Source organism: Rhinolophus hipposideros (genome assembly GCF_964194185.1).
Source record: "Rhinolophus hipposideros genome assembly, chromosome: 10".
NCBI lineage: Eukaryota > Metazoa > Chordata > Mammalia > Chiroptera > Rhinolophidae > Rhinolophus > Rhinolophus hipposideros.
In genome coordinates, this window is record NC_138056.1 from 10,561,946 (window position 1) to 10,578,983 (window position 17,038).

Consider the following 17,038-nt stretch of genomic DNA (forward strand, 5'->3'; position numbering starts at 1 on the left):
CCTTGAACATGTAGACAAAAATACACGACCTCTTAGCAGTTTTTCATATTTTTCTCTATGTGATTTTCCACAACTTAGTTTCAAATTGACCACATACGGGCTAATCAGTGTTCTTCTGTCTTCTAAAGGCTTGACTAGGGTTCAAATACTTGATTTGAGACGTTACAAAAGAAAACCTTCCGCCTCTGCAGGCTGGCAGGTGCACGCAGGGGCAATGTACCTTTGCGAGGCTGACTGGCTTTGGGAGTTTTTCCCAGGGGCCTGGCATCGTGGAGATTTACCCAGCACTGCCTGACTGAGCCTGGCCTGGCTGGGAGGATTACATTTCATTCAAGGTTGAAATCACTTGAAATTCCCCTTGTTCATCCAAAGATACAGAAATAAAAGAAGCAACTCATGGTCTTGCTGAGGTGAAAGCTGTATTATTAGCCATTCTTCCATCTTTTATTTTCTATCTGCCAAAATTAGGTCAATCCCAGTAATAGAAGAATCACATGCACATGAATTTTCTTACCTCACACCCCACACACATTTCATCAAAAGATCAAATTATATTTTTACTCTGTCTTTCTTGGTGGAACTTAGAGCTCTATAGAAGCTTTGGAGTGGAGAGATGAAATTTTTGTCTCTTTCACTTTGAATGTACCAACAATCAGAGGATTCATTCTTGGGTCTGATACTTGCAGCTAAGGTGGGATGAGGCAGGAGGCCAAACCATTCTTTTTAAATACCCTGGCCAAAACACTGTTGGTCACACACACACACACACACACACACACACACACACACACATCAACTGAAGTGATATCCAAATTCTTCATTTCTTCCTTTCCCTCTTCACCAATCCTTTTCTTATCTTGATGGAAGCCCCCCTGTTTTCTACATTTCTACTTTACTCCTCAACAGAGGAAGAAGGTGTTCAGCTACTTCATGAGGTGAAGATTCACCAACAAAAATCATCCTAAACAACTTTTCAGATAGGTCTCCCTGAAGTATTTACTCGTTCTCTCCCTGTGTGACCAGCAACACAATGAGTCATCCGTTGGGCTTTAATCCACAGCAGCCTGAAATAACAGCAATACCAGGGCTATGACTTTACATTTTCCATTTTTATTAAAACTCTCACTCCCCTCAAACCCGATTATCTTAAAGCTAATTTTATTCCATGCTTGGCCTTTGAGTTTGTGCTAATCTGAAAATCTGCAACCACCCACTTAAATCAATGCAAGAAGAATTTATCAACTCTCACACATGCAATTCCTTGACAGATTCAGGAAAATTGACTCTCTTTACCCACAGAGAGGACATTTCTGGAGACAGTGGATGAAAGGAATCCTCTTTACAAAATAAGTTAGGGACAAAGAACTAAATTTATGCTTTTTAATTATACACATACATAATATGGTTATAATGTACATATTAACTTATAATTTCTATGTTTGTAAAAATATGATTCCCCAGAGATCTTACCCATATACAGATCTAAGAAACAGAAGAACTAAAATCTAAAGATCAAATATCTCTCTGGGATTGTGGATGCTTAAAAAATATACGCGTACACTTTCACAACGTCACCCTTATACCCATGGTATTATAACATACACAGCTACAGCACTGGCCTAATTTCTATCCCTGAATCAATCTGTTTCATCCATTTCCGATAAGCATGATGCAATCAGAGCCATGCATCCTTATGTCTTTATTACTAAGGCTCGGTGCTCATTTCCCCCTTCCTTGATCTTTTTCTGAGGAGTTCCCCCACACTTCTTTGAAATCAAATTCCAAGCTTGTTGAAGAAGAAACTGACGCACTCCGCACAGTGCTTACACACCTTCTTATTTCCTCCCATTCAAGAGCCGGTACTTGTACCTTTTTCTGGACCCTCTGCCACTGCAAACACGCCTCTCATACGTAGATATTCCTTCACACGCGACTCAGAGCCTAAGCCATGCTCCAGATGTCTGAAACTTCTGCAGGTGTCTGTACTGCAACATCTGCTGAATAGAAAAACAAAACACTCGGAGAGGGGTCAATTCCTTTCAGATTTAGCAAGTTTGTAAGCAGTTATTACCCATTAAGAAATTTTAGCCACATCTTTCTCCATGAAACAGAAAGAGCCTAAAATACTACCCAGATAAATTTAAAAATACTATCTGGATAAATTTAAAAGCTTTATGTTAATACACAGGTACTTTATCAATCAAAACTATGGCTCTTAAGCAATAGAAATCATTTCAATAAGAAAAGCTTGAATGAAATACCTCTCTATGCATTCACTGGGGATCTACTTACGCCAAAATTACAAATGAAATAAAACCAAACAAAACCTCTAGGGGTAGCTGGACCTAATCATTTATAATTGCCTCACTTTTCTTCTCAACAGGCAACTCTTTCCTGTTCCTCTTCTCCTGATTTCTCTTTATTTGGTACTTAGTCAACCACTGAAACACAGCTAGCACCACCCTCCTCCAGGAAGAGGATCCCTGGCCCTCGCTGAGCTCCTTCCCTTCACTCCCTACGCTTCCCCCTGTGCCTTACGATTCCAACCTAGTACTGACTTCTCAGATGCATACACCCTTGTTTCCGAATTAGAGAGCAGGGGCTCGCTTCCCCTGGATTGCCATAAATTCATACCCGAGTCTTCTTGTAATACGCACTTCATGGAGTTTTGGACATGAACCTATGTGGGATAGGACACAAGCTAAGTCACCCATTCCACCTCATGCAACCTGTGGAAGCTACAGCCCGCTGAGACTCAAGGTTCATTTAAGGACACAGACGCCTCAAATAAGTAAACTAAATTGGTTGGGGCCCCCAAGCCAAGGTCTCGAGTTTTAGTTAATGGGTAGGAGGGAAATGATACACTATAGGCCCGACTGCAAATGACCTTTTCCGTCAATGCCCTCATTTACGGGTTGGCACCTTTCATACTGTCTTTCTCCAGAACAGTAAACACAGAGCTCTGCCCTTTTGTTGGGCAGCATGGAGGCTTTGCTGTATGTTGTTTCAGAATCACTGGCACTCCCAGTGGGAACAGAGTAGGCCTCACCCTCTCCTCATGACTGAGTCTAGAGAATGTGTGGTGGAGTTCTGTGACTTTTTAACCTGAGTGGTAGTCCAGCCATTGTCCTCAAATGCTTGGGTTAGAGGCAGTGACATTGCACTGATTACGATACATGTGTGGGAACCTGGTATAAGCTGTGCCCAACTCCAAACTCACGAACATCAGCAGCGGACACTTTACAGCAGATTCATTACCGCCCACGCCAGCTTCCTAAGTTTGCTGGGCCTCCTTTTCTCCCCAAGCAGAATCTTAAGATTCCCACTGCTCTCCTCTTTGCCAAGTACAGACAAATACTGCCTTTGACACTAAAATTGTACCATTCAATAGGGTAGTCCCCCGATCCACGGGGTACATTCCCAGGCCTCCAGAGGATGCCTGAACTGCGGACAGTACAGAACCTTCTGTTTTGTCTTAACAGTAAGAGATTAACAATAAAAAAAAAAACAACTATAACAATATACTGAAACAGAAGTTATGCGAATGTGATCTCTCTCTCTCTCTCTGATAACTGAGATGGCTAAGTGACTAATGGGTGGGGTATAGTGTAGATACTTTAGACAAAGGAATGATTCATGTCCTGGGTGGGATGGAGGGGGAATTGGTGAGATTTCATGATGCTACTCAGAACGGCGCACGATTTAAAACTTATAAATTGCTTATTTCTGGAATTTTCCATTTAATAATTTTGGACCGTGGTTGACCTCAGGTAACAAACCATGGAAAGTGAAATTGCGGATAAGCAGGACTACTGTATGGGGTTATTTTTCCAGTGCTAGGGATAGACTACATGGATATATTTTCCAACCCTACGTGGCAGAGGTGCAGTGAGAGAGGTTCATAATCAGGCCTCTAACGGGAGGGGCACATAGGAACTTGGGAAGAGAAAGATCTGGGTGCAAACTTACTGTGCCCTTTGCTAGGTGGGTAATTTTGAACAAGTTACACATTTCCCTGAGTCTGCTATCTCATGTGCCAAATGGGACTAACACTGCCGCCCTCAACGGGGTTGTTGTGAGAATTATACATAAAGCCGCGGCACACTGCTTCAATATAGTAGATGCTCAATAAATTTATTATCCAAGAGTTTGAATTGGTTAGAGTCCATGATTTTTAGTTCAGCGTTAACAGTCTTCTCAGAAGAGTCTAGGACTAGAATTAACAATGTACTTCTCCTGTGAGGCTATTAAATGTCCGCAGAGGTTATTCAGTGGGTAGAAAAGGGAGAGCATGGGGTAGAAGAATGCTGCCCATGCCCCTGCTTCCTTCTGGTCCCAACGTCCCCCAACCTCTGCCAACTAAACCTACATGCCCACTTGTCCATGTGTCCAACCCTACTTCATGAAAATGCCTGTGGTCTTAAAGGTTTTCAAAAACTTAAGAATGGGAAAGTGAGGCCTCAGTGGACTGTGTATATTCCATTAGAAAAGAAAGGGGGAGAGAGAGGGCGAGGGTGAGGGTGAGGGCAAGGGCGAGAGAGACAGACAGACAGACAGACAGACAGAGAGAGAGAGACACAGAGAGAGAGAGAGAGAGAGAGAGAGAGAGAGAGAGAGAGAGAGACAGAGACAGAGAGAGACAGAGACAGAGACAGAGAGGGGGTAACCGCTACATTTTCTTGTCGTTAGCATGATAGTGGCCTCCACGTGCGGCGATCCCAGTCTGATGAGAAGAAATGACTCGAAGATCACGAATGGACCTCACTGTCCACTGTGAAAGCTCCTGCAACACCTTTAGTCCCCAAAGCTTCTTCTCAAAGAGACCACCATCTCCAACAAGTGGGAACATCCCATCTGCCTCACTGAGGGGGATCTTGTGTTCCAGGAGCACCATTAATTCCTCCAGCTGATAAGCAAAGGCAGCAACCTGGAGCAGAAGGGTATGTATTGCTTGATGGAAGTCCCCTTCAGCTGGAGTGAAATGCACCCGCTGGTCTTCTAAGAGCCTAGTCAACATAACATGGAAGGTACGGTAAGCTTGGAGGTTCTCCTGGAGCCGCTCTGCCTCCGTCAGCTCACCCCACCGATCAGTGCTTGCCAGGGGTACACCATCCACAGAATCCAGGTTCATGTTCTCGTTCAGGCCCTGATGCTTCACCTGGCGGAGGATAAAGAAACACATCACATCTCCTGGAATCATCCCAACATCCTCACTTACCCACTGGTCCAGAATAACTTTTCCTTCCCACTGCAAACTCCTCCTAGACACTGGAATATTTTACTCATACTGGAGTTCTAAATATTTTAAACATACTTGAAAACACTGGCCACACCTAGGAAACCCTAGAATGTAGCCACTGTAGAATTTCTCTCACTGCGCTCTCCCAATGGTGAGGATAATCCTCTAGAGAATTCAGTGGGAATTAGTTAAAAAAAAAATTGGGACTTCAGAGTCTGATGTCTTACTGGTGGGGCTGTATGAAGCTCCTTTCCACAGGGTCTGGAGTAGTTCCACAGCAGGCCTTTCGTGGACTAATGAGGACCTCCCTCTATCAGAAAAGCAACCTGAACTCCTTAAGAATGTAACACTTCCCAAGTCCCCCGTGAAACTTCTAGGGAACCCTTTTGATAGTGTAGGTGAGCCTTCTATTTAGACCCGAAACACTTTTGATATATGTAATTAAAAGGTAGTGGCCAAAACTTTTTAGGAGAAATTGGCGGGGTTTATACCGCTCTTCTCCCAATTCTATAAACCTTTCGTTTACATAGCTCAGAAATTCAGAACAATGTATACAAAGAACCCAAACTTGGAGGGCTCATGGTTAATCAATTCTGGTAGAATTCAGAGTGTAGGCAACCAAATAAGGAACATCCTCCAAGACGTAGAGCCAATCCTACCTAGAAGCCCATGTACAATTTCTTACTTAAGAACTTGTCTCCTGAACAACCAGAGAAAGAACATAAGGTCATATGAGTTTCCTTAAGGGAAGAAGGGGCCATGTCAAATGATACATGCCCAACATACGACTGATTGTATGATTAGGGCTTTCATAATTGGTAATGGGACTGGATCAGAAGAGATGAAGTGAAAACAGACAACAGAAAAATAGGCAACTTACATAAGATTCCGTAATAGCAGTCAGGTCTGAACGAATCTTCCTTGCTAGCCAGATAGAGCGGCTACAGAGGTCCCGGCGGTGAGGGGTCAGCAGTGGATGCTCTGCGAAAGCCATCCCCTAACTCAACTGTCCCAGGAAACAAGCAAGCTAGGTTTGCTTGTGTCTACACTGGTCCAAATAAGAAATGTGACTCTCAGACTGAATCCACTGGGCATTCTCTCCTAATGGACTTGTGCACCCCACCCCCACCCCTGCCTGACTCAGAGGTGGCAACAAATTCCTGGCTATGGATTTTTGTGCCTGTGGAATCAAAGGCCCCTATTTAATCTTTTTTTCCTGCAGCGTCTGCCTCCATCTCTCTCCTCCACTGAGTGTGTAGTGTACTTGTTTTTATGTCATTGTTTTGCTTTTGCTCTTAGCAACAAGGTCACTATCACACTAATCCTCATGACACCCCTGGCTAATGAAATCTATTTTATATACACATAACAGCAGTTTGTCTTATTATTACCTTCCTTGTGCTCCCCATGTCCTTTCTTTTTTTATTAGCCTCGTTTTCAATATTGTTACATAATTATTATTGATATAGCTGCCACTTATTAAGCACCTACCATGGGCAGACATTGTATTAAAGGCTTTAAAGCCTTTATTTAATCTTTAGAATAATTCTGAGATAAACATTATTTCTCCCATCTTACCTAAGAAATTGAGGCTAAAAGAAATTAAATATGTACAAACTCCAATTACTACGCTCAAAATTGAAATACAGGTCTTTGATTCTACAGCTGTTTTCCCCACAAACTTTCAAATTTCATTCTCTAGATAGTTCACATTTTGTTTAAGAAACGAAGTTTATGTGAAACAAATCCTTTAAAAATATAGCTTCTTTTTACTCCCATCCTTTTGCTACGTAAAGTTAGTTTAATTTGCACTTTGATTAAAAATCAGCTAAGAAAGCATCCCTAATCTCAACCACGGTGCTTTCCTCCTAGCTACAGGATGAGGAAGGTACTGTTTAGGCCTGTTCTTTTCCAAAGGAACAGGAAACACCCAACCCTGACTTGGTAACATTTCTAAGGCAGTCTCACTCAAGTGACAACATGCTTTTCTTTTTCTTCCTTATCGCAGTCATACCACATGCTTAACTAAATTAGAGAATGAGTTGGGCTTTGGAATGAGGGCGTAAGTTTAAAAGCACTTGGAGAGTGGCTGTTCTGTGGCATTTAACTCAGTAGATTAGAATGTGATGCTAATTAAGAGTTGCAAGTTTCAACCTCCAATGAATCAATTAGCTTTCGCTATTTCAGATCATAGACATTGTCTCTAAATTGAAACACATGCCTTCTCTGAGGCCAATTTCCATAGGTAAACAACAAGAGGGACATGAGAAAGAAACGAGGCCTGGGCAGCTGTCACAGTAGGCCTTTTAAGGTAGAAGGATTCTATTATTTTCTTTTTTTAAAAATTAGTACTTGATGTGGACAAGAGAGTTTTATGAAGAAGCACTGATATTAAATGCTACCCAGGTTTTGCCATTCTCAGAGTGAAATTAACTCACAGCAACCTTAACATTCTCGCTACTAGATTAACATGGCCACCTTTCCTAGCAGAAGGCTGCTGAAACACGGGTTTTCCAAATTTGCCAAATGTTCACAGGATCATACGGCATCTCAGCATTAGAAATCAAGAACTAAATGGAGTGCAAAGTTTACCTGATTCTCAACAAGAGCAAACAGTATCTGCCACATAAGACTCGCTGAGGGCACTTGTTTTCTTATTTAGCAGCATCAGTGTTTTTGCCCTACGACAACTGTAACTCAGTACAACCAAGGAAGACCAGTTGCTTCCATGAAGACAACTTTTATTTTTCTTCTTTACATATTTATTTTGGATATGCCTTATCTAGAGTAAGAGAAAACAAGGACTTGAAAAGCAGAGTATCCCTTTTATTATAATTTCTTTGTACATAACCTTTTCAACCTAGATTCAGGTAACTACCTGTCTCTCCCATCAAAGGAGAAGGGTCCTGCAAATTACAACAGGCAAAAGGCTTTTAGGAAATAAAATATTTTAAATTGATCATTACAATTTTTCAATTTTTTTGAGTACATTGGAAAGTGGGAAAAAGACAGGAGAGAAAAATGGTATTTCCAATCACCAGACTGTAATAACCTCAGGTTTGATACACTCTTTATATTTTTTCTCCAAACAGGTACAAAGGAGGTTCAAGTGCTCTATGTGGATGCTTTTCCATACCTTAATATATATATTTCTTACTCCCAGTAATCCCGGCCAGTGTTAATCTAAACTCTCTGAAGCATATTAAGTCAATTATGCAAAATAACCCTGGGCAACCACAAAGGGGAAGCACAGAAATAATGCTTGTATGTCAACTTCATTTTCAGAATCTAGAAATGTCCAATTCAAGATGGAGAATATGCAGTGAGGAGAAAAGGTTATAGAATTTGAGTAAGAGTAGAAAATGCAGAATTTTAAGATTAAAAGAGCTCCTTGGAAGGACAATGAAGTAAACAGCATGAGGAGCAGAAAGGAAAAAGGGAAGAGGGTTCAGTACAAGTGAATTTACTTATACCAACTCTTTCCTATGCCAGCATCCTTTTCGCAAAAAGAGATAAAGTTCATGAAAAATATTTTAAAATGTATTGCAAACTGCTATAATTTATTGAAGCAAATTATAGGCAAATTGTAGCTATGAAGAGGACAAAAAATAGAGGAGAAAGAACATAAAGTTTCTAATTATTAGCAATAACTGTTTTTGGTGGGGAGAGGAGTACGAGATAGGAAAAAACCTATTTTCCTTTATCTCATTTATACATATATTTGTAATGCAGTTTGCTTTTGTGTATGTGGCTAAAATACCTGATGACTAACCAGTAAATGTAATTTATGGACACAAAGGATAAAATAAATGTGACAAAGGTAAATGTGGGGAATAGATGCTAACTAGTGAAATGGTACTAAATGGATTTATATGTGTGGGGAACAACTTGCGTTGTAGACCCACCCAATCAATCTTACAATATTTTCAAATCGATCCAACATACCAAAGCCAACTCCAAATCCTTACTGTGGGCAGGAAACATATTCTACACCCCTCCTATCCTTAGTTGATTTTCTACCCCCACGTTGGAAAGATGGCAAATCTGCAACACTGAAAAGAAACAATAGTGCATTTAAGGCTGTTCCCTGTAGGTGTTTCACTCCCTCTTCCCTGGCATCCCAAACACTGACACTAGTGGGTGTAAAGTGAGGCTCTTTCAGAGATGACATTTTGTTACCCTTCTCTTTGGGAAAAAAATAAATCAAAGAGAAAATTGATAAACTTTGTAGTTTTAGTGTTTTTGAAAAACAAGCTGTTCCTTATTTTGTTCTCAGCAAAACTTCATTCTTTCCAAAAGCCATCGCACATTTCTGACAAACTATGAATAGGGCAAGCCTTGAATTCCATCTTCTGAGGTACACAGAAGGATTAAAAATTGCCCTTTTAATTCCCTAAAAATGAGCCAAAATTGGTTTTTAGTCTGGAGTTATGAACTTGTACAAAAACAATACCTGTCTCTCTCATGGACAGTAATAAGCAATCTACCCCACGAAAATTCCTTCTCAAAGGAAGCAGTAATTCCCAGAATTTTAGGGAAAGCCAAAGCTACAGATTAACTTTGTCTATTGAAGCCTTTCCTTGTCTGAAGTGTTATTAAAAGGAAAACAAAACAGAGCAATTTTCTTTGACTTAAAACTGTGTGACTCAGATTATTCCTTCACTAATGGCAATGTCCTTCACTAACTGGGAGCTGGAATGAACCAATGATAAGGTGAAGCAAAAACAAAAACCAAGCAACGGGCCAGAGTTGGACCAATAGGGAGGTATGTGTAAAGAAATGATGGTGACAAAACAAAAACAAATTCGTAAGAGAAAATCTTTTATCTCTAATTCAGACCCTGGACGACCTTCCTCATCCCCTCAAAATTCCTAAATCTTAATGCTCTAAAACTAACAGAGCACTAATTACCACAAACCTAACAATCTTCCCTAACAAGGCTTCTGAAAAAGCACTAAGCTACTGTAGTGATTTTATTAGTGCTGAGGACCAGCTTAAAGGCCACTGGAGAGCTATGATTTTAGAGGCTGGCTGTGCTTCTTCAACCCTATATCTTGCCTTCAAAAGTACCTCTTATGGAAAAGGAACCCATGTCAGAATAATCCACTCTCTCCTAGCCCCACACAAAATAGCAACAAAGACAAAAAAAAAAAAAAAAAAATCACTTTCCGTTAATAAATAAGGAATCTCAGGTTCCACAACACAAAAACACACATGTTCAAAGTGCAAATTTCTGCCATTAGCCTGGGACTTTACTCACTGTCTCACTGACACGCAACCCTGTCCTATGGTCAGAGACACCATTGGGAGGGCAGCCCCCTCCATCGGGAGCCTGCTTCCAAGCAAGTGAGCACCACTAAGAACCACATAGAGGTGTCAGGAGGACTGAGGTGCTGGGGTAAAATGGGAGGGAGGTGGTCCCCATGTACCCTTCCTTCCTGAAGCCCAGTGGGGACTGGAGGAAAAGGGGGTGAGAGATGTGTGCTGTTTTAACAGCTCACCCTGCTAAGGGGCCCTAAAGTGCCAAGTCAAGCTGCCAGCCTCCAAAGATTAAAATTATATGATACTTTTCAGGTAAATGTCTGCAATGGGTAGAAGCCAGAACCACAGGGCAGCAGTAAAGGAGGAGTTTGGGTTTAGAGGACAGTAATATACTAGTAGGAGTTAAAAGCTGACCCAGAGCACATCAGAGTTGCAAGGTGGAAAAGGGGATCTGCTGATGAGCAGGAAGTCTGCCTGGTTGAAACTGAGTGTGAGGATAACCCTCACTTTAAGAGCTTCTTCTTTTTTGTCTACCTTTCTGGTAAAGGCAACATTGATTTTATAAAGGGGACAGTAGAGGGAGAAGAGGGAGGGGGTGGGTGTTATGTGTGTGCTGTGATCCAAAATGGAAATAGCAGGCCCTTCAGTTATTTTACTAGATTTTAAATGCTTTAAATTTTTTTTTGTCCTTTTTATCTTTTAAGTACAAAGTCTGAGCTGTCCCAGTGTCCAGTCTTCCCTTCTCCTAAGGTCCAGTAGAGTCTGAATCTTCAATCAGAACCTCTGTGGTAGCACCGAGTATGTCCGAGTTCATGACCAGCCCTTCAGCGCCCCCACTGCTGCCACTGCCCACAAAGATCTTCCCATCAGCCATCAGGCTCACCCGCTCCGTCCCACTGCAGTATGACTTTGACATCCCTTCCGCCTCTAGCAGGAGGCACTCTCCAGAGGTGGAGTTTCCCAAGGGCTCAGGAAGAAGAGGAAGACCCTGACCATCCGCAGGTTGTGTCAGGGACTCGGGGTTAGTGCCCAAGATATCAGTGCTGGTGATGAGGGCACCCGCGTTGGCGGCCAGAGCTTCAGCGATCAGCACCTCGGGGTGGCTTTTTGCTTTGTGCGCCACTACGCTGTCCTTCTTCTCAAATTTTTTGCCACAGATATTACAAGAGAACTGGTAGAAGGAGTCTGCATCATGCTTCTTCATGTGCCAATTAAGGGATGCCTTTTGCCGACAAGTGAATCCACAGATCTCGCATCTAAGGAGAGTGGAAGAGGAAATGGCTGGTCAGACAGAGAAATAAAGAGAACTCTTATTCAGTCAGGGTGAGAATTCAGAGGTCACATATACAAGCAAAAGTCAGTAACACATACTTCTTGTGAAAGATTAGGAAAAGTTACTAGATGGAACACTAATCTGCTTTTTTTCTTGCTTGAAAGACAGAAGAAAAAGGTCACTAAGTAGCTCCCCCCCCAAAAAAATGCTCACTCTAATTTGGTAAAAATAAAGAATAGTGGCAGCTGAAATGTTTGTAAAGGGGCTAACCCCCAGGGTATCCATCCTTCTCACCCAGACATTCACCAGTAACTACTCACTGTAATGGCTTCTCGCCAGTATGAATCATCCGATGCACTGCCAGGTTGTGGGAACTCTTGAAGGCCCGAGCACAGTATTCACAGATATAATCTCTTTGATCTGAGAAAAAAGATAATGTGGTTAGTGTTCCATTTAGTAGAATCCCCATTTTTTTTCCTGGTTTACAATAAGTAAGCAGATGATCAGGCAGTTCAATTTAGAGTAAAAGTAATACTGTTTTCAATGTATAAACACTTTGGATAAACAAAATTTTAAAAAGAAATACATAGTTTCATCTTTTTTTTTTTAGTCCATTTATTCAGTATCATAAGGACCTGTTAAACACAAAACAACACAAATAAAAAAAAACCTAGATAGAAATATGACAACTGAAATCCTAATCTTAATTTTACCAGTAATCCAGATCTTGGATGAATTGTTTTAACAAATAAACAGCTACCTTTTCCATGGATTTGATTCTTTAGAATTTTTTCCACATTATCATGAAAGCTAAATGCTTATGAATAAATAACCTGGCATTCAAGCAACAACTACAACAACAACAAAAGAATTTGGCATTTCCTAGAAGAAAAGTGATCTATATCTAAAGTAGTAATCTTATCTTCCGTTGCAGGTTTAAAAAATGTTTCCCAAGATAAACGATTTACAGTTCTCTCAAAAGATTCAAGTTGCTATCAAATATGTATAGCACAGGACTGTATTTACCCTTTGCTCCTATTTCACATCTTCTATACCACTCAACTACCGCCCTCTGTCATTTCACAAGCTCCCCAAATTTCAGAGAATTTTTGATGAACTGGTAACAGGGTATGGAATCTCTGAGGCAAAGGAGTATCATACTTAATTATTTCTTATCACTTGGTTTACACGACAGTGGACAAACAGATGCTCAATATCATTTGTCGAATGAATGACCACTACAATTTCTATGCCTTTCACTTAAAATTACTACAAATAAAGTGAAAACACAAGGATAAGTTAAAAGGCAAACAATAACAAATTTAATCCTAAACTTTATCCCAGTTTTAAAACTAAATGGGGGAGAAGCAAGTTTTTTTCAAGCTTGAATGTACTTAGGAATCACCTGGGGGTCTCACTAAATGCAGATGATGATTCAGCAGGTCTGAGGCAGGGCCTGAGATTCTGTATCTAACAAGAACTCAAGTGATGCCAATGCTTGTTGGTCTGTGGTCTACAGGATGAGCAGCAAGGCCTAGAAACTCACAGTCATAACCCAGGGAGAATTTTCAGTATCTCTTAGGTCTTGTCTACTTTCCCAGCCCCGCAGGAGCATGGCAAACTAGTGAAATATCCATTTGTTTACATAAATTATATTTTCTAAAGGCGTCCATATATACTAATTTAGAAAAGGAAAACACTCAACACTGATATCATACTATTGCATTAACCAAATAAAAGTATTTGGAATGAACTGAATTCTAAAGCAGTTTGTCCCGGCAGACTTGCGATATTTAGCTGAAATAGTCTAAAAACCAGTTGTCAGAAAGTACTTTTCTAAGAGAGAGAACAGTCTAACAGAAAGAAGGAGCAGAGAAATGACAGCACCTAGCAAGAAATACAGCGCATACAGCATTTTCTCTAAAAAAACAAAGCATAATGCAAAGTCTGTAGACTTTGGAATTAGGGTTTCCAGGCGGGAATTCCCGCCCGTTCTTGGGAAGTTTTTTTTTTTTTTTCCCCATTCCCGAATCCCGAGAAAAGTTGGTTGGGAAATCAGGAATATCGCCTCTTAAACCCAGGTGGTTGGTAGCATCGGCCGTCACATTGTGGAAATGATTCATCGTGGAGAACAGAAAACAGTTTGTATCTCGGGATTCCGGAATGGGAAAGCGAAAAAATTCCCGAGAATGGGCAGGAATTCCCGCCTGGAAACCCTATTTGGAATGATTTCAAATCCTGGTGTTTAGAAAGTCTACCAAGTGCCAGGCCCTGTGCAATAAATAGCACTTTATATGTTATCTCATTTCATCTTTATAGTAACTCCTGGTATTGGTGTCATTAAATCCTTATTTTACAGATGAGGAAAAGTGATGAGAAGAAATTAAGTAACTTGCCTAAGTGACACATACATGATGCAAAGGGTACATATATCAGTGTGACCTTGGGCAGGAGACATAGCATCTCTGTAACTGGAATTCCTAGCCTTACCCCGATTGTTAAGAAGGTAACATATAACAATCAAGTGGCTGGCACGTAGTTGATTACTGATTAGCTCTAATACCCAGCTCAAATTGTTCCCACTAGCTACACTGCACGGAGATTTTCGGTGATGGAAAATGAATGGAATCTGAATCCAATCCGTAATGTGCATTACTAAGACATTCAGTTTTTCTTTTTGATAGCTCCTGCGTGAGGTTACATGTGAACTCAATAGCTTTAGATTTCAATAGAAGCAGAAGTCCCAGGAGCTATTTAGTAGTTACCATAAACTATAAGCAAACCTCTTTACCATTTAGGTTTTCTCCTCAGACTCCTCCCTTTTAATCCGTAAGAGCTACTATAAGCATCTACCTGACGCAGAATTGGAAAATCCTGGTTTTGCTAAAATGAGCTGTGTGAACATAAGGAAGTTATTGACTGTTGCTAGGCCTCTGGTTTCTAGGCTGAAAACAGGGCCAAAACAAACTTGGTGATGCTGAGTGGATGGATAAGCAGCAATATGTGTTAAGTATTTGGTCCACAGCTGACACAGAATATGTGCTCAAGAAAAGATCATTATCCAGGTCATGAAAGCTCTTCACATAGAAGTCAAAGGAAAAAAATTAAAAGCCCTAGTTTTTCATCCTTTGTAAAACTTACGTGTTATTGTATTTTATTTTCCCACCTTTCTCTCACACTTCATTGTAGACTCTTTTAAAATTTATGTTAGAAAAAAATATATCATTACCAATTTACACTTAAAAGTACAGTGCCTTAGCTACTTGATAAAACATTTTTAAAAGTACCGGTATGATGTTTGGCATGTCGTAGAAGTTGCTTCTGGAGCCTGAAGAGTCGTCCACAGGAGGGATGGGGACATACATATTTCTTCTTCAGTAAATGCTGATATTTAATATGGTGCTAACATAGTAAAAGAAAGGGAAGAGGGGTGAAAATCAAGGCTTCCTGAATGCTTGTTCCTTTGCTAAGTCAAAAGTCCTGAAAAAAAGTCAAACACTTTGTACACGGATGGGGAGGCACTATAATCAAATGGTTCAGAACATCAGCTATGGCAACACACTTTCCAATCTGGGTCTGTCATTTACTAACAGCAAGATTTTAGATGTGTCCTCAAATATCGTAAGCTCCAGCCCCCATCTGTAAAATGGAGATCATGATAACTGTCCCACAGTGTCGTTGTGGGGATCCAGAGCTCATATATTGTACGGTGCTTAGTGCAGCAAATGGCACATAGCAAAAGAATACGAGGTATCATTATTATAACAGAACCAGAGTGAGAAAGCAAGGCCTTACTCTCACTTTATACTTGCTGCTAAACTAAAGATCAAATAGGCATTTCTTAAGCTTTAGTAATTAGTATTTCACTTTCATGTTTTCTGCCAGACCTAAACATAAGCTGTATCTTTACTCATATTTTAAAAATTTACTCACTAAAAACAAACAAAACAAAAAAACCCTGCAAATTAAAATTTAAAAATTTAAACGGTATTCAAGAAATCACTGGTTTGAGTTACTAATTTTGTTTTTATAAAGGTACATATTAAAATCTGTTCATCTGTGTCTTGATATGTAGTTACAATCATTTCCTATATCAGAAGCATTTACACCACAATGGGAAACACAGGAATTTCCCAAGATTCCAAGGAAATCCTTCCTTTGGGCTCAGGTTCTTAGACACTTTTCTTTTCCTTTAACACAATGAAGTAATTTTATGTTTAAATAAAGATTTTTCTTGATATTGCATGTCAATGATAGAGCCTACACAAGTTTACAAATTATAATGTCTCATGAGGTATGAGAACTGGTAATGGAACATAACCTGAAAGGCTGCCTTACGTAACAACATCACTGACCTGCAAATAGCGAGGGTGAGCAAGAACGGTTCCACATCCTTCCATCTCACAACGGACATACTGGATTGGAGGCTTTTTTCTATTATCAATATGTCAGAGAAAAGTTAGCAACAGAAAAGAGGCAGTCTGTTGCCTTTAATTCAAACTGCATTATTAGGGAATAGCAATTTTACAGTATGAAGAATTAAAATCTCTTTACTGGTCTATAGCATGCATAGAATGTTAGAAGTAACCAGAAATTACCCACTCATTTGCATGTCTAAGTACTGCTTTGAATTAAACTCTTCAAGCTTTTGAGAAGAGTCTCTGCAATAAAACTGCCAGCTGCTTGAGGCCACAATATGTATATGTCAAATTGTGAAATGTTTAATAACAATTATAAAAATTAATGCAAAACAAACTAGTAACCCCGCAAAAGGTAAAGAAGTATTAAGATTTTCAGAAACTTTCACATCCTGCAGTGGAAGTAAAACCATAGTAACTCCGCATCAAGGACATTAACGAAGCTACTTTTGTTAAAATTTTAAGTAGCCATTCCTGCAGGATTATTATAGATAAACATGTGACTAAAGTGCCTGCCACCAGAAACAAAGTACAACATAGAAGTATAAATTTTCACCTCCTTTTGGGTAATCGTGGACTTTTGTCATCTTTTCGTCTTCTTCCTCTCCTGTAATTAAAAAACAGAGTAAACTGTCCACATATTCTGGATTGAAGCTTACTGAGTGAAGGATGGCTGAAGACATACGAGGTGTGAGAAAAAAAATTCAGTGTTTAAACTTAAAAAGAAAATTATTACAATAAAAGACACATTGCCATTAATCCCCCTCAAAATACTCCCCTTGCTTCAAACACACTTATCCCATCGTCCTTGCCACTTTCTGAAGCAGTTCTGGAAGTCCTCTTTCG

General features: G+C 40.2%; 2 protein-coding genes across 4 annotated transcripts in view; both read right to left on the minus strand.

Moving 5' to 3' along the window:
* Nucleotides 1-404: 404 nt before the first annotated feature.
* On the minus strand, nucleotides 405-8,013 carry CNTF (ciliary neurotrophic factor). 2 transcript variants are annotated; one of them, XM_081062415.1, is made up of 4 exons: nucleotides 6,120-8,013; nucleotides 4,674-5,158; nucleotides 1,870-1,997; nucleotides 405-1,064 (listed from the first exon to the last, which is right to left on the minus strand). In XM_081062415.1, exons 1-4 carry the CDS (start codon nucleotides 6,231-6,233, stop codon nucleotides 1,036-1,038), a joined length of 756 nt encoding a protein of 251 aa, XP_080918541.1. In that variant the 5' UTR covers nucleotides 6,234-8,013; the 3' UTR covers nucleotides 405-1,035. The 2 variants fall into 2 exon arrangements, with proteins under 2 accessions (XP_080918541.1, XP_080918542.1); XM_081062416.1 differs by having other exon boundaries at nucleotides 408-1,064; nucleotides 1,870-1,994; nucleotides 6,120-6,496.
* Nucleotides 7,960-17,038, minus strand: part of ZFP91 (ZFP91 zinc finger protein, atypical E3 ubiquitin ligase) — a 37,900-nt gene continuing 28,821 nt past the window's right edge. For both annotated transcript variants that reach the window (XM_081062400.1, XM_081062399.1), the window contains exons 7-11: nucleotides 16,749-16,799; nucleotides 16,130-16,208; nucleotides 15,062-15,176; nucleotides 12,095-12,194; nucleotides 7,960-11,757 (exon numbers count right to left, since the gene is read on the minus strand). In XM_081062400.1, coding sequence (XP_080918526.1) covers nucleotides 11,247-11,757; nucleotides 12,095-12,194; nucleotides 15,062-15,176; nucleotides 16,130-16,208; nucleotides 16,749-16,799 — 856 coding nt within the window. In that variant the 3' untranslated portion in view covers nucleotides 7,960-11,246. The remainder of the gene's footprint in view (nucleotides 11,758-12,094; nucleotides 12,195-15,061; nucleotides 15,177-16,129; nucleotides 16,209-16,748; nucleotides 16,800-17,038) is intronic.